The sequence below is a fragment of the Caretta caretta genome, chromosome 8 (genome assembly GCF_965140235.1).
Source record: "Caretta caretta isolate rCarCar2 chromosome 8, rCarCar1.hap1, whole genome shotgun sequence".
Classification (NCBI taxonomy): Eukaryota; Metazoa; Chordata; order Testudines; family Cheloniidae; genus Caretta; species Caretta caretta.
This window is the reverse complement of record NC_134213.1, coordinates 1,319,998-1,347,706: the sequence shown is the minus strand read 5'-3', so window position 1 is coordinate 1,347,706 and position 27,709 is coordinate 1,319,998. Positions and strand designations below refer to the sequence as shown.

Below are 27,709 nucleotides of genomic sequence, written 5' to 3'. Positions count from 1 at the left end.
CCATCCTGGCTAGTAGCCATTGATGGACCTATCCTCCATGAATTTATCTAGTTCTTTTTTTAACCCTGTTATCGTCTTGGCCTTCACAACATCCTCTGGCAAAGAGTTCCACAGGTTGACTGTGCTTTGTGTGAAGAAATACTTCCTTTGGTTTGTTTTAAATCTGTTGCCTTCATTGGGTGGCCCCTAGTTCTTGTGTTATGAGAAGGAATAAATAACACTTCCTTATTTATGTCTCCACACCAGTCTTGATTTTATAGACCTCTATCATATCCCCCCGTAGTTGTCTTTTTTCCAAGCTGAAAAGTCCCAGTCTTATTAATCTCTCCTCATATGGCAGACGCTCCATCCCCCTAATCATTTTTGTTGCCCTTTTCTGAACCTTTTCCAATTCCAATAGATCTTTTTTGAGATGGGGCGACCACATCTGCACGCAGTATTCAAGATGTGGGTGTACCAGGGATTTATGTAGAGGCAACATGGTATTTTCCGTTTTATTATCTCTCTCTTTCTTAATGATTCCCAATGTTGTTTTTTTGATGGCCGGTGCACACTGAGTGGATGTTTTCAGAGAACTCTCTACAATGACTCCCAAGCTCTCTTTCTTGAGTGGTAACAGCTAATTTAGACCCCATCATTTTATAGGTATAGTTAGGATGATGTTTTCCAATGTGCATTACTTTGCATTTATCAACGTTGAATTTCATCAGCCATTTTGTAGCCCAGTCACCCAGTTCTAACAGATCCTTTTGTAGGTCTTCGCAGTCTGCCAGGACTTAACTGTCTTGAGTAGTTTTGTATCATCTGCAAATTTTGCCACCTCACTGTTTACCCCTTTTTCCAGATCATTTATGAATATGTTGAATCGGACTGGGCCCAGTACAGACCCATGGGGGACACCACTCTTTACCTCTCTCCATTCTCAAAACTGACCATTTATTCCTACCCTTCGTTTCCTGTCTTTTAACCGGTTACCAATCCATGAGAGGACCTTCCCTCTTATTCCATGACTGCTTACTTTGCTTAAGAGACTTTGGTGAGGGAACTTATCAACGGCTTTCTGAAAATCTAAGTACACTATGTCCACTGGATCACCCTTGTTCACATGCTTGTTGACCCCCTCAAAGCGTTCTAGTAGATTGGTGAGGCATGATTTCCCTTTACAAACACCATGTTGACTCTTCCCCAACACGTTATGTTTATCTGCATGCCTGACAATGTTCATCTCTGTGTCTGACAATTTTGTTCTTTACTATAGTTTCAACCAGTTTGCCCAGTACTGAAGTCAGGCTTACTGGCCTGTAATTGCCAGGGTCACCTCTGGATACCTTTTTAAAAATTGGCATCACATTAGCTAACCTTCAGTCATCTGGCACAAAAGCGGATTTAAATGATAGGTTACAGACTACAGTTAGTAGTTCTGCAATTTCACATTTGAGTTCGAGAAGTAATTCTTTCGCTCTACTCTGTGCTGATTAGGCCTCCACTGGAATATTGTGTCCAGGTCTGGGCGCCACATTTCAGGAAAGATGTGGAGAAATTGGAGAAAGTCCAGAGAGGAGCAACACAAATGATGAAAGGTCCAGAAAACAGGACCTATGAGGGAAGATTAAAAAATCTGGGTTTGTTTTCTCTGGAGAAGAGAAGACTGAGAGGGGACATGGTAACAGTTTTCAAGTACATAAAAGTTTGTTACAAGGAAGAGGGAGAAGAATTGTTCTCCTTAACCTCTGAGGACAGGACAAGAAGCAATGGGCTTCAATTGCAGCAAGGGTGGTTTAGGTTGGACATTAGGAAAAGCTTCCTGTCAGGATGGTTAAGCACTGGAATAAATTGCCCAGGGAGGTGGTGGAATCTCCATCACTGGGGATGTTTAAGAGCAGGTTGGACAAACACCTGTCAGGGATGGTCTAGATAATACTGAGTCCTGCCAAAAGTGCAGGGGTCTGGACTAGATGACCTCGCGAGGTCCATTCCAGTCCTGTGATTCTATGTCAGGCCAATGCTCACACGGCCTCAGCTGCGCTTCCCATGTGGACAGAGCCGCTCTGCGAACGCAGGTCCCAGGGGTGGGGCTGTGACAATGGTGCCTGTGGGAGCCAGCTGAGGTCACTCAATTAGGGTGAACTGCAAACAGAACGGGGCAGACAAACCCCAAAGGCTGGTGGATAGTCCAACACTTAGATTTACCCAGCCAGCCCAAAACAGCTTCTATAGTACTCCCTGGTTATTCAGACGTCCAAATAATGCAGTTCCCTTAATGTGCCCAGCCTCAGGCCTCCATCCAGACACACCTGTCAGATGTGATGATGATCACTGAAAATCTTATCTTGTCATATAAAAGAAAAGGTTCTTCCAGCCCCAAAGGATCAGCCCCACATGCAGGTCCAGCTATAACTTCGATCTTACCCCGAATACACGCTTACAGTCAATTCCTATTAACTAAACTAACATTTATTAAAAAAGAAAAGAGAGAGAGTTAGTTGAAAGAGCAATATACAGACAGACTTGAGTTCAATTCTTGAGGTCCAGATACAGAGCAGAGATGAGCTTGTAGTTGCCAAAAGTCCTTTTAGAAATAGTCCAGAGGTTACAGTCCAATGTCGATCTTCAGGGTGGCTTCAGTCAGTGACTGGGGATCTCAATTCTTGTGGCTTAAGGTTTCCCCCTCTTGAAACCCAAAGCCGATCGGAGATGAAGAAGGTTCGTGTCCCAGGGTTTTTATACATTTTGAGCAGCCTTTTGGCCTGAGAAAACAATCGGCTCAAGCTTCCTTCTCCCAAACATCCTGGCAATTAGCACAGGGTCATTCATCCATTGAGCAGTTCAGACACCGGTTACCACAACCTTCAAAGAGACATATTTACAATAATACTATGGCCCTCCAGTGTCTTCCTAAATGTTAATATTCCTCCTTTTTTCTTTTGATCTTCGAATCAAAGCCACAGCCATAGACAAGACTCGTTTGCTGACATCACAAGCCCTGAGCCAGCGTCTCCCCTTCTCTCTCTCACCATGCTGGCTGCATTTCACAGCTCTGTTCATTTCCATCTCTCCCTAATCAGTCTTTAAAGCTCAGCCCTGGGTCAGGGCAGTCTGGGAGGTAATTAACTCTTTTTGGCCCTGTCACCTCTCAGTGAGATATTATATTACACTCATAACGTCACAGGGGCCCAGTGGGGAGCCTGGCCCTGGCACAAGCCCCACAGAAGGCCTGAGCCTTGATCGGGCACTTGCGCAAGGATACACCCTCACGCCGAGCCCCAGCCTCCTTGGGCACCTGCCTGTCCCCTCCTGTGGGGGGCGCTGCAGTACAGGCCCCCGCAGCTCCGGCCGGAGCAAAGCCTGGCTCAGTGCAGTTCTCCCCCCAGCTGCCTCTGGCCCCGAGGACGTGGCGCTGTACGTGGGGCTCGTGGCCGTGGCCGTCTGCCTGGTGCTGCTGCTTCTCGTGGTGGTCCTGGTCTGCTGCCGCAAGAAGGGGGGCCTGGACCCCGACGTGGCCGACTCATCCATCCTCACCGCCGGCTTCCAGCCCGTCAGCAGCAAGCCAGCCAAGGCAGGTGCGTGCGGCATGGGGGGCATGGGCAGCGCTGGGCGGGGTGCAGCTGCCACGGGAATGGGCAGCACGGTCCCGGAGGGCTCGTCCCTGCCAGCCTGCTGGCACAGAGCCGGGCCCAGGACCCTTCCCATTGGCCTGGGCAAGGGGCAGGACCTCCCTGCCCTGGGGGTGGGGCTCTCTGCCCCTCGGGAGCCCCCTGACCATGTGGGGGCAGCACTGACCTGCTCACCCTCTGCCCACTCACAGGGACATCCCACCTGCTCACCATCCAGCCCGACCTCAGCACCACCACCATGACCTACCAGGGCTCCCTCTGCTCGCGCCAGGACAGGCACAGCAAGTTCCAGCTCAGCAACGGGCACCTGCTGAGCCCCCTGGGCACCGGGCGCCACACCCTGCACCACAGCTCGCCCGCCGCTGAGGGCGTGGATTTCGTCTCGCGCTTCGCCGCCCAGAGCTGCTTCCGCTCCCTGCCCCGGGGCGCTGCCAACATGGCCTACGGCACCTTCAATTTCCTGGGGGGGCGGCTCCTGATCCCCAACACAGGTGCGGCTGGCGCGGGGGTGGGGCAGCACCCTGGGGAGTCCGTCCCCCTGCCCACCAGGCAGTGGGTGCCGTGGGGTGTCGGGGCTAGCCATGGGCGGCACGGGGCAGGGCTGGAGCCAGAAAGACTGGCGGGCCCCATGGGTGGTGCTGGGATCAGGGCAGCACCCGCTGACCCGCGCCATCTGCCCTGCTGCAGGGATCAGCCTGCTCATCCCGCCTGATGCCATCCCGCGGGGGAAGATCTACGAGGTCTACCTGACGCTGCACAAGCAGGAGGACGCGAGGTAGGCGTTTTAAACCTGCAGCTCTGCCAGCCCCTGCGCCACGGGCATGGAGCTCCCTGCAGCTGGCGCCAGCCCTGTGCCCTGGCAGTGCCCCCGTCTCACCCCTCTCCCATCCTCTCTCCTCTCCCTGTGGAGGTTGCCCCTCGCCGGCTGCCAGACCCTGCTGAGCCCCATCGTCAGCTGCGGGCCCCCGGGGGTGCTGCTCACGCGCCCCGCCATCCTGGCCCTGGGGCACTGCGTGGAGGCCAACGCCGCCGACTGGAGCATCCGCCTGAAGAAGCAGTCGTGTGAGGGCACCTGGGAGGTGAGTGCCCAGGACGGGGCCCACAAGGGGGGGCTGACATTGGTGGTGCTGAAGGGACCCCGAAGGCACTCACAGGGGTGAACATCCCCTCCCCTCCCCCGACACAGTCTGGGAAAGAAACCTGGGGTCCCTGCTCAGAGCCTCCCAGGGCACGGGAAAGGTGAGCCCAGCTGGGGGAGGGTCCTGACTGAGCCCCCCAGGGCAAACCCTGCTCGGAGTCCCCCAGGGCAGGGACAGGTCCCCACTTGGAGCTCCCCAGGGCAGGGGGTGGGTGAGCCCAGCTCGGGGCAGGTCCCCACTCGGAGACCCCCCAGGGCAGGGGCAGGTCCCTGCTTGGAGCCCCCCAGGGCAGGGGCAGGTCCCCCCTTGGAGCCCCCCGGGGCAGGGGGAGGGGGAGGGTCCCCGCTTGGAGCCCCCCAGAGCAGGAGGAGGGTCCCTGCTCGGAGCCCCCTGGGGCAGGGGGAGGGGGAGGGTCCCCGCTCGGAGCCCCCCAGGGCAGGGGGAGGGTACCTTCTCGGAGCCCCCCGGGAAGGGGCAGGTCCCTGGTCGGAGCCCCCCAGGCAGGGGGAGCGGGAGGGTCCCCGCTCGGAGCCCCCCAGCAGGGCTGAGGGGCCGGGCGGGCGCGTACCCAGCGGTGGGTCTCTGCCGCAGGACGTGCTGCAGGTCGGGGAGCAGCCGGCCTCGGGGCTCTACTTCTGCCAGCTGGAGGGCCAGGCCGCCTACGTCTTCACGGAGCAGCTGGGGCGCTTCGCCCTGGTCGGGGAGTCGCTCAGCATGGCGGCCGCCAAGCGCCTCAAGCTCCTACTCTTCGCGCCGGCCTCCTGCAGCTCCCTGGAGTACAGCGTCCGCGTGTACTGCCTGCGCGACACCCCCGACGTGCTGCAGGTACCGCCCCCCGCCTGCCCCACGGCCTGCCCCATGGCCTGCCCCACGGCCTGCCCCCCGCCCGCCTCCTGCAGCTCCCTGGAGCACAGCGTCCGCGTGTACTGCCTGCGCGACACCCCCGACGTGCTGCAGGTACCGCCCCCTGCCTGCCCCACGGCCTGCCCCACGGCCTGCCCCACGCCTGCCCCACGGCCTGCCCCTCGCCCGGCCTCCTGCAGCTCCCTGGAGCACAGCGTCCGCGTGTACTGCCTGCGCGACACCCCCGACGTGCTGCAGGTACAGCCCCCCGCCTGCCCCACGGCCTGCCCCATAGCCTGGCCCACGGCCTGCCCCATGGCCTGCCCCCCGCCCGCCTCCTGCAGCTCCCTGGAGTACAGCGTCCGCGTGTACTGCCTGCGCGACACCCCCGACGTGCTGCAGGTACCGCCCCCCGCCTGCCCCACGGCCTGCCCCATAGCCTGGCCCACGGCCCTGCCTCTTGCGCTGCCCCCCAGCCTGACCCCCACCCTTCCCTGCCCCACAGCCTGACCCCCGGCCTGACCCCAGCCCTGCCTGTCAGCCCTGCCCTGACCCCTGCTCTGACCCCAGCCTTGCCCCCAGCCCTGTCCCCGACTCACTTTTGCCAAAGAGGAGCCGGTGCCCCCAGCCCAGCTGAGAGAGGTCTGTGCCAGACCCGGGGGGGCACATGGAGAGCGGGGGGGAGCTCTGGCACTGGGGGGACTCCCGGCCACTCCAGCCCCAGCCTCTCCCACCAGGGGGTGCTGTAGGGAGCAGGGTGGGAGTGCTGTCATGGGGGGAGCTCCCTGCTATTCCAGTCCTGGCAGGGTTCTGGCCCTTAGTCATGTTCCTAGCCCCCCAGCCAGTTCCCGTCCCATCTACGTGAGAACGGCCACACGGGGTCAGCCCAATGGCCCGTCCAGCCCCATGTCCTGTCTGCTGCCAGCTGCTACTGCCAGGTGCTTCAGAGGGAGTGAACAGAACAGGGCAAGGGCAAGGGCGAGTGATTCGTACCCTGGCATCCAGCGAGTCCTTTTACACCTGACTCGCCAGAGTTTATGCTCCTTGCTATTTTCCTCAGCAGGAGTTGACTTCAAATTTTTAAAGGGTGCCTCTTTGCTTCTAACAACCTCTGAGACTCTGCTGTTTGCCACGCTGACATTTTTTTGGACTTCTTACTGGTTTTTTATTTGGGGTGTGCAGGTAGTTTGAGCCTCTGTTACGGGTTCCTGCGTGCAGCTTGAGGCATTTCACTCTTGGGCTCCTTTCAATTTCCGTTTCCCTGGCCGCCGCATTCTTGTGGCGTTCCCCCTTGTGAAGTTAAATGCTGCTGCGGTGGGTTCCTTTGGTGTCCCCTCCCTCCCCCCCAGATGTTAAATGTAGTTACATTATGGTCACTATCACCGAGCGGTCCAGCTCTAGTCACCTCTTGGACCAGATCCCGTGCTCCACTTAGGACTAAATCAAGAATTGCCTCTCCTCTGGTGGGTTCCAGTCATGGATCGTGTGTGAAAATGTGATCTCTGCATCCCGTCCTGAGGGGACATGGACGCAGTCAATGTGGGGACAGTTTAAATCCCCCGTTATTATTCTGTTTTCTGTTTTTATCGTCTCTCTACTCTCCCGGCGCATTTCACAATCATCGTCACCACCCTGGTCAGTAGTATATCCTTGCTGCTATACTCTTGTCAGTCAAGCCTGGAATTTCTATCCAGAGAGATTCTATGGGACAGTTTGATTCATTTAAGAGTTGTTCTATATTTGACTCCACGCTTTCTTTCACAGACAGTGCCACTTCCCCCACCAGCGCGATCTACTGTCATTCCTATATAGTTTGTACCCTGGTATTACCGTGCCCCACTGATTATCATCATTTCACCAAGTTTCTGTGATGCCGACTATGTCAATGTCCTCATTTAATACCAAGCACTCGAGTTCACGCATCTTAGTATTTACCTCACTTCTAGCATGTCTATAGTTGTCAGTATTGAGTTGTCTGCTTCATGTGAGATAACTGAATGGGACTCTTTCATTTGACGGGTTCTCCTCAGTTCCTACCTGCACTTTATCAGCGTCTATCCTCTCCCCTTTACTAGGTAGCAGTTCCAGAGCATCGCCCGGGGACTCCGTGACAAGACCCCCCCTTATAAATTAAAAACACTTCTTTATATATTTGACACCATTATAAATGCTGGATGAAAAGCAGGGTTTGTGCAGGCTGATAACTTGTGACCCCCCATGTAATAACCTCACAGCCCCCTGAGGGGTCCCGACCCCCAATTTGAGAACCCCTGGTTTAAGGCCTTCGTTTGCAGCCAGATTAAAAGAGCAGCCAAGCGGCAGCCATTAGCTAAGAAGCAGGAGTCACATCCTCACTTTCTATCTAAATTACATTAAAGCAATGTCGTATCAGGCTGTTAAAAGGGAGATCCTGGCCTAATAGTACCCCCATCACCAGATAAAGAAACAGATCTTAAGATGGTTAAAGAAAACTTAGTTTGATGGCGTCTGCCTGGCAAGAAATCACTTCTCAATAGTTGGGATTGTGAAATCCTCATTTCTTTATTGTTTTGTTTTTATGGTCCCCACTTCCCTATTGTTTGTCTGTATGATCTCTGTCTGGTTCTTTAATTGTTTCTGTCTGCTATGTAATTAATTTTTCTAGGTGTAAATTAATTTAGGTGGTGGGATATAATTGGTTAGAGAATTTTGTTACATAATGTAAGAATTGCAAAAAGAAAAGGAGGACTTGTGGCACCTTAGAGACTAACTGATTTCTTTGAGCATAAACTTTCATGAGCTGTAGCTCACTTCATCGGATGCATGCAGTGGAAAATACAGTGGGGAGATTTATATACACAGAGAACATGAAACGATGGGTGTTACCATACACACTGTAAGGAGAGTGATCAGGTAAGGTGAGCTATTACCAGCAGGAAAGCGGGGTGGGGTGTGAGGGGGGAACCTATCACTACAAAAGGTCCCCCCCCCCCCCGCTCTCCTGCTGGTAATAGCTCACCTTACCTGATCACTCTCCTTACAGTGTGTATGGTAACACCCATTGTTTCATGTTCTCTGTGTATATAAATCTACCCCATCTTCTCATCCACGCATTGAGACCCTGCAGTTCTGCCAATCTCCCCTCCCTCCTGGCACCGTTATGGCAGCAGGGCCGTGCTGGTCAGTGCCCAGCTGCCCCCTGACCTGGCAGGGCTGGGCCCTAGATGGGTTGAGTTGAGCCCTGCAGAGAAAGGCAACGGGCTCCCCCCATGCCATGAGGCCCCCAGAGCTGCATTGCTCAGCCCACCCCTGTCACTGGGGCGGGGGTGGGGTGGTCAGCCAGGAGGCACCTGAGGGGTGAGGGGTACTCTGTTCCCCCCGCTAGCTGCTGGGCACAGCCGGATCCAGGACCCATGCTGAGAGGGCACTGGCCCGGGCTGGCTGCCCGGCTGGGGCTGGGGGCTGGCCCAGGCTGGGGCTCGTTCCCTGGCTGAGCGTCCGTCTCCCAACAGGAGGTGATGCAGCTGGAGAAGCAGCTGGGGGGGCAGCTGATCGGAGCCCCCCGTGTCCTGCACTTCAAGGACAGTTACCACAACCTGCGCCTCTCCATCCACGACATGCCCAGCTCGCTGTGGAAGAGCAAACTCCTCGCCAGCTACCAGGTAGGCGAGCCAGCCGTGCCTACGGCACCCACTCTGCCCCCGCCAGCCTCCAGGGCAAGGCCCAGCTCTGCCCACGCCAGGACAGGCGAGCCCTGCAGCAGCGCCATGGCCGAGCAGGCTCCGAGCCCCAGGGGCGGGCAGGGATGCCCTGCTCTTCCCTGCCCCCCATCCTGCCCCGAGCTCCTGCTCTCGGCCAGGGTAGGGGCCGGTCTCTGGTGCTTCCTGGGGAGGCTGGGGGGATTCCTGCCCCTCCCCTGAAGCCCGAGAGCCCTGTAGCAGACCCAGGGCAGGCGGGAGTGACCCTCGGCTTCCCTCCGCCGCAGGAGATCCCCTTCTACCACCTGTGGAGCGGGCTGCAGCCCTTCCTGCACTGCACCTTCACGCTGGAGCGTCTCAGCCCCAGCACCTGCCAGCTGGCCTGCAAGGTCTGGGTCTGGCAGGTGGAGGGCGACGGGCAGAGCTTCAGCATCAACCTCAATATCGCCAAGGTGAGCGGGCCGGGATTGGGGGGCTGCCTGCGGGCGTGCTCCAGGCCCCAGTGTGGGGGCGGAGGGCTGCCTGCGGGCATGTGCCAGGCCCCAGTGTGGGGGCAGGGGGCTGCCTGCGGGCATGTGCCAGGCCCCAGTGTGGGGGCAGGGGGCTGCCTGCGGGCATGTGCCAGGCCCCAGAGCCAGTGTGGGGGCAGGGGACTGCCAAAGGGCGTGCTCCAGGCCCCAGTGTGGGGGCGGGGGGGCTGCCCCGTAGCCAGTGCGGGGGTGGGGGGCTGCCCTGGAGCCAGTGTGGGGGTGGGGGGCTGCCTGAGGGCGCGCGCCAGGCCCCAGTGCCAGGGAAGCCGGGATCCCGGACCATGGCCATGGCACTGGATGGCCCCCCGCCGGTCACGGGGCACAGCGGACGAGAGGGCAGCAGCTCCCCAAGGGCCAGGCTGCCGCAATGCAGGCGGGTGCCAGCCCCCCCGAAGGCCCCGCAGGAGCTGGCAGCAGAGGTGAGATCTGCAGGGGGTGCTGCCGCCCAGCCCCACCTCCAGGCCTGGGGCCCTGCCGCTCGGGGCTGTGGGTCCCCTCCCTGCTCACCCCTCTCCCTGCTGGACACCTAGGACACGAGCTTCTCGGACTGGCTGGTGCCCGACAGCGAGGCCGGCTGCCCAGCCCTGGTGGGCCCCAGTGCCTTCAAGATCCCCTTCCTCATCCGCCAGAAGATCATCAGCAGCCTGGACACGCCCTGCGCCCGTGGGGCTGACTGGAGAACGCTGGCCCAGAAACTCCACCTGGACAGGTACAGGGGCAGGCAGCGTCTCCCCGCCAGGGCACCAGGGGCAGGGAGCGATCCCAGGGGCAGGACACTGGGGGCAGGGAGCGATCCCATGGGCAGGGCACCGGGGGCAGGGAGCAATCCTGGGAGCAGGGCACTGGGGGCAGGGAGTGATCCCAGGGGCAGGGCACCGGGGGCAGGGAGCATCCCCCCGCCAGGACACTGGGGGCAGGGTGCGATCCCAGGGCAGGACACAGGGAGCGATCCCAGGGGCAGGGCACTGGGGGCAGGGAGCGATCCCAGGGGCAGGGCATTGGGGGCAGGGAGCGATCCCCCTGCCAGGAGACTGTGGCAGGGTGCGATCCCAGGGCAGGACACGGGGAGCGATCCCAGGGGTAGGGCACTGGGGGCAGGGAGCGATCCTGGGAGCAGGGAGCATCCCGCCTGCCAGGGCACTGGGAGGCAGGGGGTGATCCCAGGGGCAGGGCACTGGAGGCAGGGAGCGATCCCAGGGGGCAGCCTGTCTGCAGGACACACAGCTCACCCGGCTTCCACCTTCCTGGGTCTGACCTCGGAGCATTCAGCATCCTCTGCCCCTCCGTGCGCTTCCCACAGCCAGTCTGCCCAGACGGGGCTCCTGGGGAAGCCAGAGGGTCCTGCCCCCCAACTCTGCAGTCAGACGTGACTCTCAGCCAGCCAGTAACACAGAAGGTTTATTAGATGACAGGAACAGGGTCTAACACAGAGCTTGTAGGTGCAGAGAACAGGACCCCTCAGCTGGGTCCATTTTGGGGGGCAGTGAGCCAGACAGTGAAGCCCCGTGTGCCCTTCATTCCATGTCCCAGCCAGCCCCAAACTGAAACTCCCTCCAGCCCCCCCTCCTCTGGACTTTGTCCCTTTCCCGGGCCAAGAGGTCACCGGATTCCTTTGTTCTCCAACCCTTTAGCTCTCACCTTGCAGGGGGGAAGGACCCAGGCCATCAGTGGCCAGGAAACAGGGTGTCGGCCATTCTCTGTGTCCAGACCCCTGCCCACACCTGCCCCCTAGGGCTCTGCAATGATCATACACCCTCATCCCACCCCCTAGAGACTTAAGAACTGCCTAGGGGAAACTGAGACACCCCCACACTATTCAGAGGAAACATTAAGAACAGTCCCACTTTGTCACATAGGGCACTGGGAGCAGGGAGTGATCCTGGGGGCAGGGAGCACCCCCCCGCCAGGGCACTGGGGACAGGGAGTGATCCCGGTGTAAGAGCACCAGGGGCAGGGAGCGTCCTCCAGCCAGGGCACCAGGTGCAGGGAGCAATCCTGGGGACAGGGCACTGGAGGCAGGGAGCAATCCCGGGGGCAGGGCACTGGGGGCAGGGAGCGATCCCAGCGCCAGACCTCTCACCCAGCCGCCACGGCCCCCAGGAGCCAGCGCAGAGCACAGGGAGCGGTGGTGGGGAGCAGGGCTGCTTGGCCACATTCTGCACCCCCTGAAGCTGGCAGGGCTCCTGGAACGGGCGGGCGGGCAGTGGCCCACCTGGGAGGAGACCCAGGCAGCACACCCCACTCGGTGAAGTGGGCCCCACCTGGGCCTGTGGACCCAACCCCCCCGGCCGACCAGCCCGTGAGAGCAGAGGGTGCCCTGGGCGGGGATGGAGCTCCCGGCTAACGCCCCCTCCCCTCTCCTCTGCAGCCATCTTAGCTTCTTTGCCTCGAAGGCCAGCCCGACCGCCATGATCCTGAACCTGTGGGAGGCGCGGCACTTCCCCAGCGGGAACCTGGCACAGCTGGCCGCAGCCGTGGCCGAGGTGGGCAAACAGGACAGTGCCCTCTTCGCCGTCTCGGAGGCCGAGTGCTGAGGGGCCAGGGCGGGGTGGGGCTGGGGCCCTGCGGAGCGGGGAGCACAGGCCCCGGGGCAGCAGTGTGGGTGTTGCTGCCCCAGAGGTGCCAGCTCCGACCCCCGGGGGCCTGTGCTGGGCTCCTGCCCCTGCTGCTCCGCCCGGGTCTCTGGTGCCCCTGCTGCCTGTGCAGGGGGCAGGGAGCTGGCTGCCCCTCAGCTGCAGCCCCCACCTCTGGGTGGGCACCAGCTCCCCAGTGCTGGCACTGACTGAGTGTGGGGGGCTGTGCCCCTTGCTGCCCCAGGGCCCCTTGAGGACTCCCCTGCCGCCCCCTCCGCCCCCCGCATGCCAAGGGGCTGCCCGACACCAGAGCCAGTCCCCACGGGGGGCATCTTGGAGCCAAAGAACAGGCCATGGCAGGGGCTGTGGGTGGGAGGCTCTGGCGGGTGCTGGGATGGGCAGCGTGGCTCCAGCCCAGCCCATCCGGGTGCTGTGTGTGCAGCGGGCATTGTGCGTCGTGCGTGCTGTAACCGTGTGGGGCCAGGCGGTGCCAGGCCCCGTCCCATGTTGTGTAAAGATCGGTTTTTAATTCTGTATTCAAGTGCATTCGCGTATTTACACTTGGCCTTATGTACATAGCGGGCACCGTGCGGGGGGGGCTAGCGGGCACCATGTAAATAAATCGGATCTATATTGCTAGCTGGGGCTCGCGCCGGCCGCCAGGCACAGGGGACGGGGAGGGGTGTGTCACGGAGTCCCCGGGCGATGCTCTGGAACTGCTCCCCATGAAGCCAGTCAGGACTCTGGGGCAGTCGCCTTTCTGGGAGCAGCCTGTCTGCAGGACACACAGCTCACCCAGCTTCCCCCTTCCTGGGTCTGACCTTGGAGCATTCAGCCTCCTCTGCCCCTCTGTGCGCTTCCCACAGCGAGTCCGCCCAGGCGGGGTCCTGGGGGAGCCAGAGGGTCCTGCCCCCCAACTCCACAGTCAGACGGGACTCTCAGCCAGCCAGTAAAACAGAAGGTTTATTAGACGACAGGAACATGGTCTAACACAGAGCTTGTAGGTGCAGAGAACAGGACCCCTCAGCTGGGTCCATTTTGGGGGGCAGGGAGCCAGACAACCCCATCTGCCCTTCACTCCATGTCCCCAGCCAGCCCCAAACTGAAACTCCCTCCAGCCCCTCCTCCTCTGGGCTTTGTCCCTTTCCCGGGCCAGGAGGTCACCGGATTCCTTTGTTCTCCAACCCTTTAGCTCTCACCTTGCAGGGGGGAAGGGCCCAGGCCATCAGTTGCCAGGAAACAGGGTGTCGGCCATTCTCTGTGTCCAGACCCCTGCACACACATGCCCCCTAGGGCTCTGCAATGATCATACACCCTTACCCCACCACCTAGAGACTTAAGAACTGTATAGGGGAAACTGAGGCACCCCCACACTATTCAGAGGAAACATTAAGAACAGTCCCACTTCGTCACAGGGTGCTGCCCCATGTGGGGGGTGTTCCGGTCCCTGCCCACCCAGCAGCCTCGGCGGGGGGTGGGGGAGGGTGTGTGTGCAAATGGCCTGCAGAGACCCCGAGCTCCTCCCTACACCGGGCAGGCTCAGGCCCGTTGGTGGCGGGCGACACGACAGGCAACAGCTGCGATGAGCGCGGCCCCTTTCCCCGAGCCGTCTTCTGACTGCAGGAAGGTGATGCTGCAGCGTGGGGCGAGGCGCTGCACAGTCCCCTGCACCTCCTGCGCGAAGCTGCAGAGAGAGGGGGGAGTGAGGCCATAAGCCCTGCAACCAGCCCCCTTCAGTGCCCGCTGCGCCCTGAAACCCGCCCCCCTTCACTGCCCACCCTACCCTCTGTGATCCCCCGTGTGCCAGCAAGGCCCAGCTGCCCCTCCTGCCCCCACTCACTGTGGGTGCAGCTTGTAGAGTGTCCCGTCCACGCCCACCGTCACCGAAAGCTGTTCCAGGCCCCGGTTCTCCCGGATCTTCTCCACCACAGCAGCCACGCCTGCCCCGCAGAGCTGGGCCGCGCGTCGGGCCACCACCTGGCACACCTCCCGTACCAGCACGCTGTCCTCGCAGGTGACGTGCAGCCCCAGCTGCTCCAGGATGGCACACACCTGCCGCAGGGCCAGGCCATCGCTGTGGGGACACCAGGGGCACGGTCAGCGCGGCCTCGGGCCCTCGCCCCCACCCCCCATGCTGCCATCCCAGGAACACCTCCGCAGCTAGGGCTGGAGCCCTTTGCCCTGCCTGGCAGTCGGCGTCCCAGGAGCCATCGGCACCCACAGCGCCTGCCCCGCTCCCCCTCCTGCGCCCGCCCCGCGCTCACCTCTCGATGGACGACAGGAACTTGGTCTGGAAGATGTCCCGGGTCTGAAGCTTGGGGGACGGGCGGCCCTGGAACAGGAGCCCCTTGGCCGTGAGCTCCAGCAGGATGTACCGGACGATCTCGCCCAGATACATGCCACTGATGAGCTTCTCGAACCTGCCCCAGAAGGAGAGGCCGTCAGCACAGCTGCAGGGGCCCCGACCAGCCCTGCCCTGGTACAGCCCCTTGCCCAGCCCCCTCCCCAGGCCTGCCCCGGTACAGCCCCTGGCCAGCCCTGCCCTGGTACAGCCCCCACCCCAGGCCTGCCCCGGTATACCCCCTGGCCAGCTCTGCCCTGCCCCACGATGGCCCCAGCCAGCCCCTTCCCCACCCCAGTCCAGCTCCCTGCCCAGGCCTGCCCCGGTGCGGCCTCTGCCCAGGCCTGGCATGGAACCCTGCCCGGCGTGGCATGGCCACTGTTCCCCCCACCCCAGTATGGCCCCAGCGCAGCCCCTGCTTTGTCCCTCTGCCCCCAGTGCCCCACCCCTGCCACCCGGCCCAGCCCTGGTGTGGCCCCGGCCCTGCCCACCTCTGCCTGCCGGGGTTCAGCGAGGCCTCGTCCACCTGTCTGTCGAAGGGGGTGAAGAACGGGTCCAGGCAGCCGTTGTCGCCGAACGCCCCCCACTCCGTGTTGACGCACATCCGCCCTTCCCCCCCCGCCAGGGTGCCCACGTTCCGCAGCTCCTCCATGTAGCAGGCATTGGTGCCCGTGCCTGGGGGGGCGGGGGGCATCAGCTCAGGGCTCTTCCTGGCCAGGCTGATGCGGCTGGGGCAGCCCCACCCCAGGGCTGAGACCCCTCCCCTGCTGCACTAGCCCTGGAGTGGGGCAATGCCAAGGGGCCAGCACTGCTGGGGGGCAGGCGTGGGGCGGGCTGAACACTGTCCTAGCTCCTGTACACACACACGTACCCCGGCTGCTGGGGGGGTCACTGCCCGCTGGGCATTGGGGGGGGGTGACTGCCCACTGGGCACTGGGGGGGTCACTGCTCGCTGGGCATTGGGGGGGGGGTGACTGCTCGCTGGGCATTGGGGGGGTGCCCCTGCCCGCTGGGCACTGGGGGGGGTGACTGCTCGCTGGGCACTGGGGGGGTGCGCCTGCTCGCTGGGCAATGGGGGGGTCACTGCCCGCTGGGCACTGGGGGGGGTGACTGCTCGCTGGGCACTGGGGGGGTCACTGCCCGCTGGGCACTGGGGGGGGGTGACTGCTCGCTGGGCACTGGGGGGGGGTGCCCCTTACCCACAATGAGGCCGACCTCACAGCTGGGGTCGTCGTAGCCGCACGACATCATGGTTCCCACGGTGTCGTTCACTATGGCAACCACGTCCAGCGCAAAATGCTAGGAAGAATGAGACCCGTTACTCGGTAACACAATTCCCCATCACCAGGGCAACGGCACGGGCACGCTGCCCTCCCCGTCTCCTGGGAAACGGCCCCTCCCTCTGCTCCCCACCTGCTGACTGGGGCGAGGGCCACAGGGCTCCAGCCCTGCCCCCGTCACGCCAGCGTCCTGTGCGAGGCCATCGCCGGGCACCGTCAGGCTGAGACAGAGCATCACACAGCCCTGAGCCCCGCCGGCAACCTAACCCCCTGCCCGATGCTCCTGGCGCGATGCCCGGCCTCGCACAACGCCCCTATTGACCCCCCCACCCGGGAACCTAACGCCCTGCCTGGCCCGATGCCCGGCCGGGCGCTACGATGCCTCCCCCCACCCCTGCCCACCTGCCCAGTACAACGCCCCGCCCGGCTCACGGGCCCCCTGCCCAGGCCCCCGTGCCATACATTTTTGCGCTTCACCGCCTCCCGGAGCAGCTTCACCACGTCCTGCCCCACACAGCCCGAGGCGTTGAATCCTTTGGTCCAGCTCAGCAGGATGCCCTGGGGACCAGTCATTAGTGTTCAGAGTTAACAAGCGACAGAACACTCCACTTAGAAGCAACCTGGCTAGTCCCACCTGTCTGCCGGGCACCCCCCAGCCCGCACGGGTTCGCATCAGGCTGCTGCACGGGGCAGCGGCGCTGGGAAGACAGGCAGGGACAGAAACGCTGCCTTCCCTGGCCGCAGCCCCCGCAGCTTCCCCCGGGCACGTCCCGGCCTCCTCCTGGGGCCACAGCCCCCCCAGCCACCCCCCGGCACGTCCCGGCCTCCTCCTGGGGCCACAGCCCCCCCCCCAGCCTCCCCCCCGGCACGTCCCAGCCAACTCCTGGGGCCACAGCCCCCCCCCAGCCTCCCCCCCGGCACGTCCCGGCCAACTCCTGGGGCCACAGCCCCCCCCCCAGCCTCCCCCCGGCACGTCCCAGCCTCCTCCTGGGGCCACAGCCCCCCCCCCAGGCACGTCCCGGCACGTCCCGGCCTCCTCCTGGGGCCACAGCCCCCCCCCCAGCCTCCCCCCCGCACGTCCCGGCCTCCTCCTGGGGCCACAGCATCCCCCAGCCTCCCCCCCGCACGTCCCGGCCTCCTCCTGGGGCCACAGCCCCCCCCAGCCACCCCCTGGCACGTCCCGGCCTCCTCCTGGGGCCACAGCCCCCCCCCCAGCCTCCCCCCCGCACGTCCCGGCCTCCTCCTGGGGCCACAGCCCCCCCCCAGCCCCCTCCCGGCACGTCCCGGCCTCCTCCTGGGGCTGCAGCCCGAACGTTTCCCCTGCCTAGCCCCCCAAGGGGGAAGCTCGGGGCAGCGGCTGAACTGCCCCGGGCAGGGTGTCTGTGCAACGTCCCCTCAGCCAGCGCAGTGCCGGATGCCCCGGCCCCTCACCTGGTCCAGGCTGGTCTGCTGGCAGGGGAAGGAGAAGGTGAAGCCGAGCGGCAGCGTCTGGCCCATCATGCCCTGCTTGGTCTGGAAGTCCGCGATGCACTCCACGATGTGGTCAAAGAGCTGCAGAGATTTGGCGGGGGCGGGGTCAGTGGGGGGCAGCCTGCCCAGGACACTGGCACCCACCTGGGGGCACTGGACGCTGGGGGCTCAGGCCCTGCCTAGGGGCTGGGAAGTGAGAGGGGGAGACTCATTTCTCTGGGAGCAGGGTGGCGCTCACCCCAGGCAGCCCCAGCCCACCCAGCGGCAGGGGCAGCATTTCCAGCCCCCCCGGAGCGGGAAGGAAGCCCCCCCAGCTGGCGCCCGCACCCCAGGACCCGTGTGCCCGCAGTACCTGGCTGCCCGGGCCCTGGGCCACCTGGGGCGGGATGGAGTACAGCTCGCTGACGATCCGCACGCCGCCCTGCTCCCGGGCGCCCACCTGCACCAGCAGCACCCGGAAGTTGGTCCCGCCCAGGTCCAGAGCCAAGAAGTCGCCTCTCTCTGCAACGGGCACGGGGGGGGGGGGTCAGAGCCAGGCAGGCGCTGGGCTGGGCCATGGCACCAGCTCCCTGCTCCCGGCACCCAGAGCCTGCCAGCCCGGCGCACCCCCGGCCCCGTGCCTAGCCCTGCAGGCCCCCACCCTTCGCCCCGCGGAGGCCACAGACTGGCCAGGCCCAGGTGCCCCCATCTGCCCGCAGGGACCCCAGGCTGGGATGAAGCACTGGGGGGAGCTGGTGCTGCGGCTGCCCAGGCTGTGCCCACCCTTGGGCTGCCAGTCAAGGCCCCAGCCACACCAAGGCAGGAACGCCCCCCGCAGCCTCCCCCTGCCAGTGCCCCCCGCAGATCCCCAGCCCGCCGGCTCCTCACCCGAGCCGTCGGGCGTGGCACAGATGTAGGTGGGCAGCATGCGGACGGAGGACGTGGCCTGCGTCTCCTTCTTCAGCCCCAGCTCCATCTCCCGTCTCAGCAAGGCCTGCACCTTGCCCAGGGCATCGGGCGAGAGCTTCAGCAGCGCCAGGGTTTGGTTCACCTGGAAGCGCTGGGCTGCCAGCCTAGATGCCACTGCGGTCACCATGGCAATCCCCTTGCCGCTGCCATCCTCCGCCTGCACCAAGGTGACGTCGCACTCGGGGGCCAGCTTCTTCACCAGCTGCTGCAGCGTCTGGCTGAACCTGGGGAGCCAAGGGAGAGCCTGGTACAGGGCTGGCAGGACTGGCTGAGCAGCCAGCTGCCCACAGGGCCCGCCCTGAGCACCGGCAGCCGAGGGGCAGGGAGAGGCGAGGAGCCAGGCCCAGCCTCGCAGGAGTGTCTGGAGGGGCTAAGGGGCCAGGCCAGGCGAGGGGCCAGGCCTAGAGCAGGAGGCAGCAGGGGGGAGAGTCGGGGAGCCAGGCCTCCAGCCAGCTGGAGCGTAGCCCCCACTAGGGTGCTGGGCCCACAGCTCCCTCCTGTCGCCATGGGGCCCAGCTGGGGCCACGGAGCCCAGGGCACGGCACCAGCCCCACTACCCGAGACCCCACAGCTCCGCCCCTCGGAGGAGCGGCCGGCACGGCTGGGAGCAGGCCCCGTGTTCCCTGGGGCCCTTACTTGGCGTGGTCCCGGAACACGGCTCCGTCCACGGCCACGCTGGTCTTCAGGCGGGTCAGCTCCCGGTTCCTGCGCATGTGGCTGAGGATGGCGGCCAGGCCGGCGGCACACAGGCTGGCGGCACGAATGCAGACGGCGCTGCACACCTGCTGCATGATGAAGCAGTCCTGGTCGCTCGCCTCCAGCCCCAGCCGCCGCAGGACACACTGCGCCCTGGCCAGTCCCACCTGCTCGCTGCGAAGGAGAGCACAGGGGCAGAGCCCTGCCATGAACCTCCAGGCCTGGGGCCCTTGGGGCAGGGGAGGGCACGGGGCAGAGCCCTGCCATCGGCCTCCAGGCCTGGGGCCCTTGGGGCACGGGGCAGAGCCCTGCCATGAGCCTCCAGGCCTGGTGCCCCTGGGGCAGGGGAGGGCACGGGGCAGAGCCCTGCCATCAGCCTCCAGGCCTGGTGCCCCTGGGGCAGGGGAGGGCACAGCGGTCACAGAGACTTCCATCTGGCTGTGTGCCTAGCACCCCTAGGGTGCAGGGAGGGCGCAGGGGCAGAGCCCTGACATTGGGGTGTGGGGATGGGGGCACTTGCTCTCCACTTGCACAGGTGGGCTCATGTGTCACTCGGTCACAAGTGGAATGAGGTTGCAGGTCTCAGCAGTTATTGGCTGCCAGGCTCTGTGCACAGGGCAGGCCAGGTCTGGCCAGCAGGGGGTGCTGCTGGTGTATCCCACGCCTCGGGGACCCACTTACTCTGTGATCTCCAGGATGTCCCGGATCTGGACCGACCCCTTGGTCAGGAGGGCAGGGGTCGTGCGCCCGCTGAAGAGCCCGCCCTGAGTGGCCAGCTCGGCCAGAATGTGCCGGACGATCTCGACCAAGTACAAGCCACTGATCATCTTCTCGAACCTGAGCTGGGGCGAAGGGGCGTGAGCAGCGCGCTGGGCAGGCAGGGCCATGCGCCAGCCACTCAGCATGGCCACAGGGCCACTGCTCCCTGGGCATGGCCACAACCCAGCACAGCACAGCCCGGGGCATGGGCGGCCATGGGGCTCAGCCCGGCACACCCGGAGAGCCCGGGGCATGGGTGGCCGTAGGGCTCGGCCCGGCACACCCGGAGAGCCCGGGGCATGGGCGGCCGTGGGGCTGGGCCCGGCAGGCCCGGAGAGCCCGGGGCATGGGCGGCCGTGGGGCTGGGCCCGGCAGGCCCGGAGAGCCCGGGGCATGGGCGGCCGTGGGGCTGGGCCCGGCAGGCCCGGAGAGCCCGGGGCATGGGCGGCCGTGGGGCTGGGCCCGGCAGGCCCGGAGAGCCCGGGGCATGGGCGGCCGTGGGGCTGGGCCCGGCAGGCCCGGAGAGCCCGGGGCATGGGCGGCCGTGGGGCTGGGCCCGGCACGCCCGGAGAGCCCGGGGCATGGGCGGCCGTGGGGCTGGGCCTGGCACGCCCGGAGAGCCCGGGGCATGGGCGGCCGTGGGGCTGGGCCCGGCACGCCCGGAGAGCCCGGGGCATGGGCGGCCGTGGGGCTGGGCCCGGCACGCCCGGAGAGCCCGGGGCATGGGCGGCCATGGGGCTGGGTGTGGCATACCCGGAGAGCCCGGAGCATGGGCGGCCATGGGGCTGGGCCCGGCAGGCCCAGAGAGCCCGGGGCATGGGCGGCCTGGCTCAGGCACTGGGGAGCAGATGCCACCGATGGGGAACCAGAGGAAGCCAATGCTCTGTGCCCTTCCCCTGCCAGGGATGCCCCCGGCCCCGGCCCCTGACCCCACCTCTGCTTCCCTGGGTTCAGGGAGGTCTCGTCCACCAGCCGGTCGTAGGGGCTCAGCATGTCGTTCAAGGTGCCGTCGTCCCCGAAGGAGCCCCACTCGGTGACCACGCCCATCCGGCCCAGGTTCTCCTCCACCACCTCCACGCGCCGCGCCTCCGCCATGAAGCAGCTGTTGGTGCCAGCGTCTGCCGGGTACAGGGGAGCAGTGAGGGGCTGGGGTGCACGGCCAGCCTGTGCCAGCCAATGCCGGAGCCAGCCCCGGCCCCGTCTGGCCCCGTCTGGCTCCGCCAGGCCCTGCCAGGCTCCCGGGGCGTCCCGGCCGGGACGGGGCCACTCACCGACAATCAGGCCGACCTCGCACGGCTCTGCACTGGCCTCGCAGCTCATCATGGTACCAGTGGTGTCGTTCACCACAGCGATGACCTTGATGCAGTAGCGCTGGCCGGCAGAGAGAGGGGGCACGATCAGCAGCCCCCCCGTAATCGTCCACGGAGCCCCCGCCCCACCCTGCCCCACCCCACCCAGGGGGCCCCCACCCCGCCCCACATTGCCCCGCTCATGGGACCTCCACCCCACCCCACACTGCCCCACCCAGGGGGCCCCGCCCCACCCTGCCCCACTCAGGGGACCCCCACCCCGCCCCACACTGCCCCACCCCCACCCAGGGAGCCCCCCACCCCACACTGCCCCACCCAGGGGGCCCTGCCCCACACTGCCCCACCCCACCCAGGGGGTCCCCACCCCGCCCCACATTGCCCCGCTCATGGGACCTCCACCCTGCCCCACCCCACACTGCCCCACCCCCACCCAGGGGGCGCCCCACCCAGGAGGCCCCACCCCACACTGCCCCACCCCACCCAGGGGGTCCCCACCCTGTACTCCCCCTCGCCCTGGGACTCCCCCTTACATCTTGCTTGTTGATGGCATTTTGCAGTAACTCCACCACGTCTCTCCCCTCCACACCAGGGCACTTGAAGCGTTTGGCCCAGGAGATCAGGTAGCTCTGCAGGGAAAGAGCCCAGGCACTGCGGTCAGGCAGCCCTGCCCCACGCCCCGCAGCGCCCCCTGCTGGGAGCCCCCAGCCGACGCTCCTGGCCAACCCCCCCTTCAGCGCCCCCTGCTGGGAGCCCCCAACCGACGCTCCCAGACACCCACCCTTCAGCGCCCCCTGCTGGGAGCCCCCAGTGCTCCCGGCCAACCCCCCTACCGCGCTCGCCGCAGGCCCGGAGCGATGGGCTCACCTGGTCCAGCCGCGTCTGCCTGCAGGAGAAGGGGAAGGAGAAGCCCAGCTGGAAGGCCCTCTGGGGCAAGCGGAGCCCGTCCAGGAACTCACACAGGCATGTCGCCATGAAGGCAAAGAGCTGGGGAGCAAGGCTGGGAATTAGCAGAGCAGAGGCCGCCCCGCACCCGTGGCCAGGCCTGCCCCTCTGCCGGCTCCCGGCTCTGCTCCCAGCTCCCACCAGCCCCAGGCTGCCCACTCCTGGCGCACCCTCTGGGTGGGGCCCGGAGACCTGGCTGGCATGGAGCCAGCCGCAGTCCCACCTCCTGCTCCCCCACTTGCCAGGTGGGTCACCCCGTGTCCAGGAGGTGTGAGGGGGCCCTGCCCCCGTACCTTCTCGCCAGGGCCCTGGGCGATTGCGTCTGACATAGGAAAGCGCCGGTCCTTCACCGTCACCGTCTGGCGCGTGTCCCCCGACAGCTCCACCAGCAGCACCCGCAAATCGGTGTCTCCCAGCTCCAGCACCAGGAATTCGCCTCTCTCTGCCCGACAAGCAGACGTGGTGTCAGGGCCCGGGCACCCCAGCCCGGCATACAGGGGGCACCCCCAGGTCGCTGGTGCTCTGCGCCCTGCCTGGCTTCTGCAGGAGCTGCTCAGCCCGGCAGATCCAGGGACCCAGTCGCTCAGCGGTACCATCCCTGATGGGCTCCAATCGCCGGCTTGTGCCGCCGGGGTCTCTTGGGCGTAGCTCACTGACCAGGCTGCAGCGCTGGGCTTGCAGGTCCCCAGGGCAGGCCTGATGCCAGGGGCGGCGTGCTCAGCGACGGGGACAAAGGTGCCCATGGGCATGCAAGCAGGCAGGAGTGCAGGCCCCCAGCAGCTGCACACGATGGGATGGGCCCTGCCTCTGGGCTGCAGCACTAAGCCCCTGTTCTTAGTGTGGGGCCCAGCATGGCTCCCCTCCCCCAGCCACAGCCCAGCTGGAATGGGGGGGCAGGTGCTGACACCCAAGCTCTGGAGCACCCCAGAGCACTGGCCCTGGACGGGGAGCCTGGGGCTGGTACCAGGAGGGCCCCCACAGCCGGTCCCTTACCGGTGCCGTCCGGGGTGGAGCGGATGAAGGTGGGCAGCATGCGCACTGTGGCTTGGGCGTGTGTCCGGCGGCTCAGCCCCCGGTCCATGGCCTCCAGCATGCTGTCCTTGACCCGATGGAGCTTCTCCAGGGACAGGCACAGGGGCTGCAGGGAGCTCTGCATCTGGGAGGGGAGGCAGGGCTGGTCAGGGAGCGCCTCCACCAGAGCCCGCGGGCAGCAGGGCAGCGAGTGGGGGGCAGCGAGTGGGGGTTTACCTTTGTGGTGAGGTGCCAGCTCTGGACCTGGGGGCTGCTGCTCTCGCTGACACCAGCCAGCCCATGGCCAGGGCACGTGGGGCTCAGCTGGTTCCCGGGGGGCTTCCCCACCAAGGGCTTCTCCTGGCCGGAACTCATCTGGGGCCTGAGGGGCAGAGAGCAGGGTGAGCTCCCTGTGCCAAGGGGCAGCTGCAGAGCCAGCCTATGGCCCCCAGCCCCCACCCTGCAGGCCAGGCACCCGGCATGCTCTGGGAAGATCAGGCCCCTGCAAGTGCCCTGCCCTAGAGCCCAGAGCCCCTCCGCAATCAGGGGGCCACGGGGGCTCCCCAGCTGCCAGCCCCTGCCAGCGGCCCCAGAGCTCAGCAGCTGCAATAATTCATGTGGAGCGGCCCCAGCATGAGCCCCCACACCTCACCCCAGTGCCTCAGCCCCAGCAGGGTGCGAATCCTCAGCTTCACCCCTGTGAGTGCAGAGGGCGACAGATCCCTGAGCACTGATTAACCAGAGAGCATAAAGCCTGGCACACGCCCAGCCCAGCACATGCCCAGGTGGATGGTGCGGAGACTGGCCAGGCCCCAGGGCCCTCAGAGCTGCCTGGGCTGGGTTCAGATGTTCAAAAACCTCCTGTTTGATGCTGGCTGAGAGTCACTGCAGGCTGGAGATTGGCGTGGGCATTATTCCCTCTGGGGGTGGAGGCCCCGGGGCCCCAGAGCGAGTGGACTCCCTGAGGGGGCCCATGTCAGAGCCCAGGCATGCTGCAGGCTCAGAGGGGTGCAGTGCTGGGAGCCGGAGGGGCCTACAGGTTAACCCCCGAGAGAGAGCGGACCCCCGAGAAGGGCTGTCGCTCTGAAGGGGGTTCCTCCCAAGGGCCGTACGGAGCCGAGAGCCTGGGGCCTGGGAGGCCATGAGACAGGCACACGCTGCCCGGGTGTCCCAGAGCCACCCACAGAAACGCAGCCCCCGTGGCACTGTGCGCCCACCTGGGCACCAACAGCCACCTGAGGAAAGCAGGTGCCTGACCCAGAATGGCCGCTTGACGGGCACACCAGCCGGAGCTTTGCCTCGGCAACCCCCCCAGTACCACTGAGGAAGGCCACAGGACATGGGCCGGGGGAATTTGGGTCCTATAGGACAACTCACCCCAGGCACTGCCCTCCGGGCCGCGGGAACTCAACCCGGAGCTGGTGACAATCTGCCCCAGTGGCAGGAGCCCAGAGGTGAGCCTGGCGAGCCGAGGCAAACCCCTGAACCCTGCCTGGTGCTGTCACCTCCTGGCTGCCCCCAAGCGATAACCCAGCCCGGGGCTGCGGCTTTGGGGAGCTAAGGCTTGAGGACGCTGCACCCCCTGCACCAAGCGATAGACCCACTCACAGCCTGGGGGCACACAGCACCCCCGGCCAGCGCCACCCCCAGGCCACCCACTGGTGCCCAGCATGGACCTGGCCCTGCTGATGTGTGAACAGGGCGAGCTGCCGGCCGCTGGCAGTGCCCGATGCTAGGAGACCAGCTCCCCTGCCACGGCGCAGCAGCTGCACTCCAGGGCTTGGCTGTGGGGATGGCACTAGGCTCACCCCACAGCTTCCTCCCCTACCCACGCGGCCCAGGAAGGGTCAGGCCCAGCCCTTTCTGGGAACAGGGCGAGCTGGCAGGGAACAGGAAACTGCTTGTCACTGTGTTCTTGTGTAACAGCCCGTTGCCTCGCCCTGCCCCTCCCCACCTCGCCGTGCCCCTTCCCCCCACCCTCGCCCAGGCCTGATTTCAGCCCTAACCTGGGGGCAGCCAGGGGTCAGTCCTCGCCTGGCCACTGTCTGCCTTGCACCCCCTCCCCGGCCCCTGAAAGCAGCTGCCATCCCCCCTCCCCAGGGTCCCTGCAGGGGGCCCAGCCCCAGCCAGAGCCCCACGTGCACCAGCAGGCAGGAGGGGCAAAGCCCAGGTGGGCACCTGCCTACCTGGCCCAGGGTCTCTCGCCAGCTCTGACAGCAGGCTCCAGTCCCACCCCAGTGCAGGGCACCAGGGAGAGACATGCCCTGACTGGGGTTGCCAGAGCCCTCCTCTCCTGGTTCTGCCATGCGGCCCAGGGCCGAGGCCACACCAGCCCCAGCCCTCACGCTGCCATGGCCCAGGGGGCTGCAGGACTGTGTGGCCAGGCAGAGCAAGTGGGGGCAGCCTGGGAGCCAGTTTGCAGGCTGAGGTGGCGAAGTGACGCTGTTCTGTGACGAAGTGGGACTGTTCTTAATGTTTCCTCTGAATATTGTGGGGGTGCCTCAGTTTCCCCTAGGCAGTTCTTAAGTATCTAGGTGGTGGGATGGGGGTGTATGATCGTTGCAGAGCCCTAGAGGGCAGGTGTGTGCAGGGGTCTGGACACAGAGAATGGCCGACACCCTGTTTCCTGGCAACTGACGGCCTGGGCCCTTCCCCCCTGCAAGGTGAGAGCTAAAGAGTTGGAGAACAAAGGAATCCGGTGACCTCCTGGCCCGGGAAAGGGACAAAGCCCAGAGGAGGAGGGGCTGGAGAGAGTTTCAGTTTGGGGCTGGCTGGGGCCATGGAGTGAAGGGCAGACATGGTTGTCTGGCTCACTGCCCCCCAAAATGGACCCAGCTGAGGGGTCCTGTTCTCTGCACCTACAAGCTCTGTGTTAGACCATGTTCCTGTCGTCTAATAAACCTTCTGTTTTACTGGCTGGCTGAGAGTCACGTCTGACTGCGGAGTTGGGGGGCAGGACCCTCTGGGCCCCCCAGGACCCCGCTTGGGTGGACTCGCTGGGGGAAGCGCACGGAGGGGCAGAGGAGGCTGAATGCTCCAAGGTCAGACCCAGGAAGGTGGAGCCGGGTGAGCTGTGTGTCCTGCAGACAGGCTGCTCACAGAAAGGCGACTGCCCCAGAGTCCTGCCTGGCTTCGTGGGGAGCAGTTCCAGAGCATCCCCCAGGGACTCCGGGACACCAGCCCCAGCCGCTCCTCGGGCGCTGCAGCCGTGGAGCCAGGCCTGTCCTGAAGCAGTGGCTGGGGGCCACGGGGCGAGAGGGCCGTGGTCACTGAGGGGGCCAGGCGCCCGCAGGCAGCCCGAGCACCCGGTCCTGGCGCTGCTCTCCCAGTGTCCCGGCAGAGGAGAGGGCGGCAGAACCGTGGCTCCTTGGCGGGGCGTCTGGTACACGGGGCCAGCTCAGACTGCGGGGGAGGAGGCGGAGTGTGGGGCTGCCCCCTGCCGAGCCGGGACAGACTATTTCCAGGCCAATTTGCATTTACCTTCACTTCCAATTAGCACTTGTAGATTTGAGCCCAATGTTTTAATTAGCTCAGCGATTATTTGTGTCATTAATTAGGCAGCCTCATTAATGAGCCCTCCCCCTCCCAACTGGCAGTTGGTAGCAGCGGGCGGTTCGGCAGGGGGAGCAGGGTTTGAACCCAGGGCCTGGGCTTTGGGACCTGACCGTAGTCACGTACCAGGGCTCAGTGCCAGCCTGGCAAAGCCCTGCCCAGGGGTTCGGGGAGCCAGCGGGGCTGCCCCAGATCACCCCTTTGTGAGGAGCTGCCGGGTAAATCGGTGGGTGCTGATCCGGCTCTACAGGCTCGGAGCATCCCGGCCCCGCCCTGAGGAACCTGGCACTTGCGCCCCTGCTCACCGGCCTGCAACACGGCCCGACAGCTCCTCACACCGGGCCTGTGGGAGGGTGCCCTCGTGGGGCCTGTGGGAGGGTGCCCTCATGAATTCGTGTCTGAGCCGGCACCTCCCCACAGGCCAGAGCAGCAGCTGGGACCGTTAGGGTCAGACGTGAAAGCGGCCCCCCGACCAAGCCGACGCCAGAGCCCAGCATCTCCCTCCTCACTCCCCCTACGGCTGCAGCCTGCCCAGGTGACAATCACCAGCCCTGCCATAACGTGCTGGCACCTTGCTTGGTGCCCAGCCTGGACTCACCGGGGCTGGGGTGGGCGCTCGGGGCTGCGGGCGCTCCTGGCACTGCTGCGTGTGCTCGCTCCACTCTCTCTCCCAGCTGTTGCCTAATATCAAAAGTGAAAGTAGCCTGCGACAAGCTATAAAGTTTTACCACATGTACTCCCTTCCTGCACGTACTCCACCCTTTCGTCTGCCTGCTGCTCCACGCAGCCCCCGTGGACAGCGCGGGCCTTGCCCTCCCAGCCACACACCTCGCTTCCTGGGGTAGGGGCATCACCCCTTGGCTCATTGAATCCACCAGAGACAGCCGTGCCCAGCCCTGCACATGCACCCCCTGGATGCCTGGGTTCTCCTCCCAGCTCCCATGCACGCCTGCTTAGGAAAGACTGGAGCAGCCCAGGGCCCGGGGCCATGCACAGGACCCCCCTCTGCCGCAGGAACTCACAC

The 27,709-nt window shown here is 64.6% G+C and overlaps 2 protein-coding genes across 8 annotated transcripts in view; one reads left to right on the top strand and one right to left on the bottom strand.

Moving 5' to 3' along the window:
* Positions 1 to 13,015, top strand: part of UNC5A (unc-5 netrin receptor A) — a 75,322-nt gene extending 62,307 nt beyond the window's left edge. For both annotated transcript variants that reach the window (XM_048860896.2, XM_048860895.2), the window contains 9 exons: positions 3,372 to 3,560; positions 3,806 to 4,105; positions 4,302 to 4,389; positions 4,525 to 4,693; positions 5,345 to 5,578; positions 9,088 to 9,237; positions 9,561 to 9,725; positions 10,334 to 10,512; positions 12,172 to 13,015. In XM_048860896.2, coding sequence (XP_048716853.1) covers positions 3,372 to 3,560; positions 3,806 to 4,105; positions 4,302 to 4,389; positions 4,525 to 4,693; positions 5,345 to 5,578; positions 9,088 to 9,237; positions 9,561 to 9,725; positions 10,334 to 10,512; positions 12,172 to 12,337 — 1,640 coding nt within the window. In that variant the 3' untranslated portion in view covers positions 12,338 to 13,015. The remainder of the gene's footprint in view (positions 1 to 3,371; positions 3,561 to 3,805; positions 4,106 to 4,301; positions 4,390 to 4,524; positions 4,694 to 5,344; positions 5,579 to 9,087; positions 9,238 to 9,560; positions 9,726 to 10,333; positions 10,513 to 12,171) is intronic.
* A 369-nt stretch (positions 13,016 to 13,384) lies between these two features.
* HK3 (hexokinase 3) lies at positions 13,385 to 27,390 on the bottom strand. Of its 6 annotated transcripts, none has more exons than XM_075131214.1 (19): positions 23,786 to 23,836; positions 23,371 to 23,515; positions 23,116 to 23,296; positions 22,416 to 22,564; positions 22,045 to 22,164; positions 21,711 to 21,806; positions 21,142 to 21,241; positions 20,805 to 20,988; positions 19,793 to 19,948; positions 19,052 to 19,285; positions 18,335 to 18,639; positions 17,820 to 17,968; positions 17,429 to 17,548; positions 16,460 to 16,555; positions 15,917 to 16,016; positions 15,209 to 15,392; positions 14,641 to 14,796; positions 14,217 to 14,450; positions 13,385 to 14,060 (listed from the first exon to the last, which is right to left on the bottom strand). In XM_075131214.1, exons 2-19 carry the CDS (start codon positions 23,506 to 23,508, stop codon positions 13,916 to 13,918), a joined length of 2,847 nt encoding a protein of 948 aa, XP_074987315.1. In that variant the 5' UTR covers positions 23,509 to 23,515; positions 23,786 to 23,836; the 3' UTR covers positions 13,385 to 13,915. The 6 variants fall into 6 exon arrangements, with proteins under 6 accessions (XP_074987315.1, XP_048716840.2, XP_048716842.2 ...); XM_048860883.2 differs by lacking the exon at positions 23,786 to 23,836 and adding an exon at positions 27,284 to 27,390 and having other exon boundaries at positions 13,386 to 14,060; XM_048860885.2 differs by lacking the exon at positions 23,786 to 23,836 and adding an exon at positions 27,284 to 27,390 and having other exon boundaries at positions 13,387 to 14,060; positions 23,116 to 23,278.
* Positions 27,391 to 27,709: the final 319 nt, after the last annotated feature.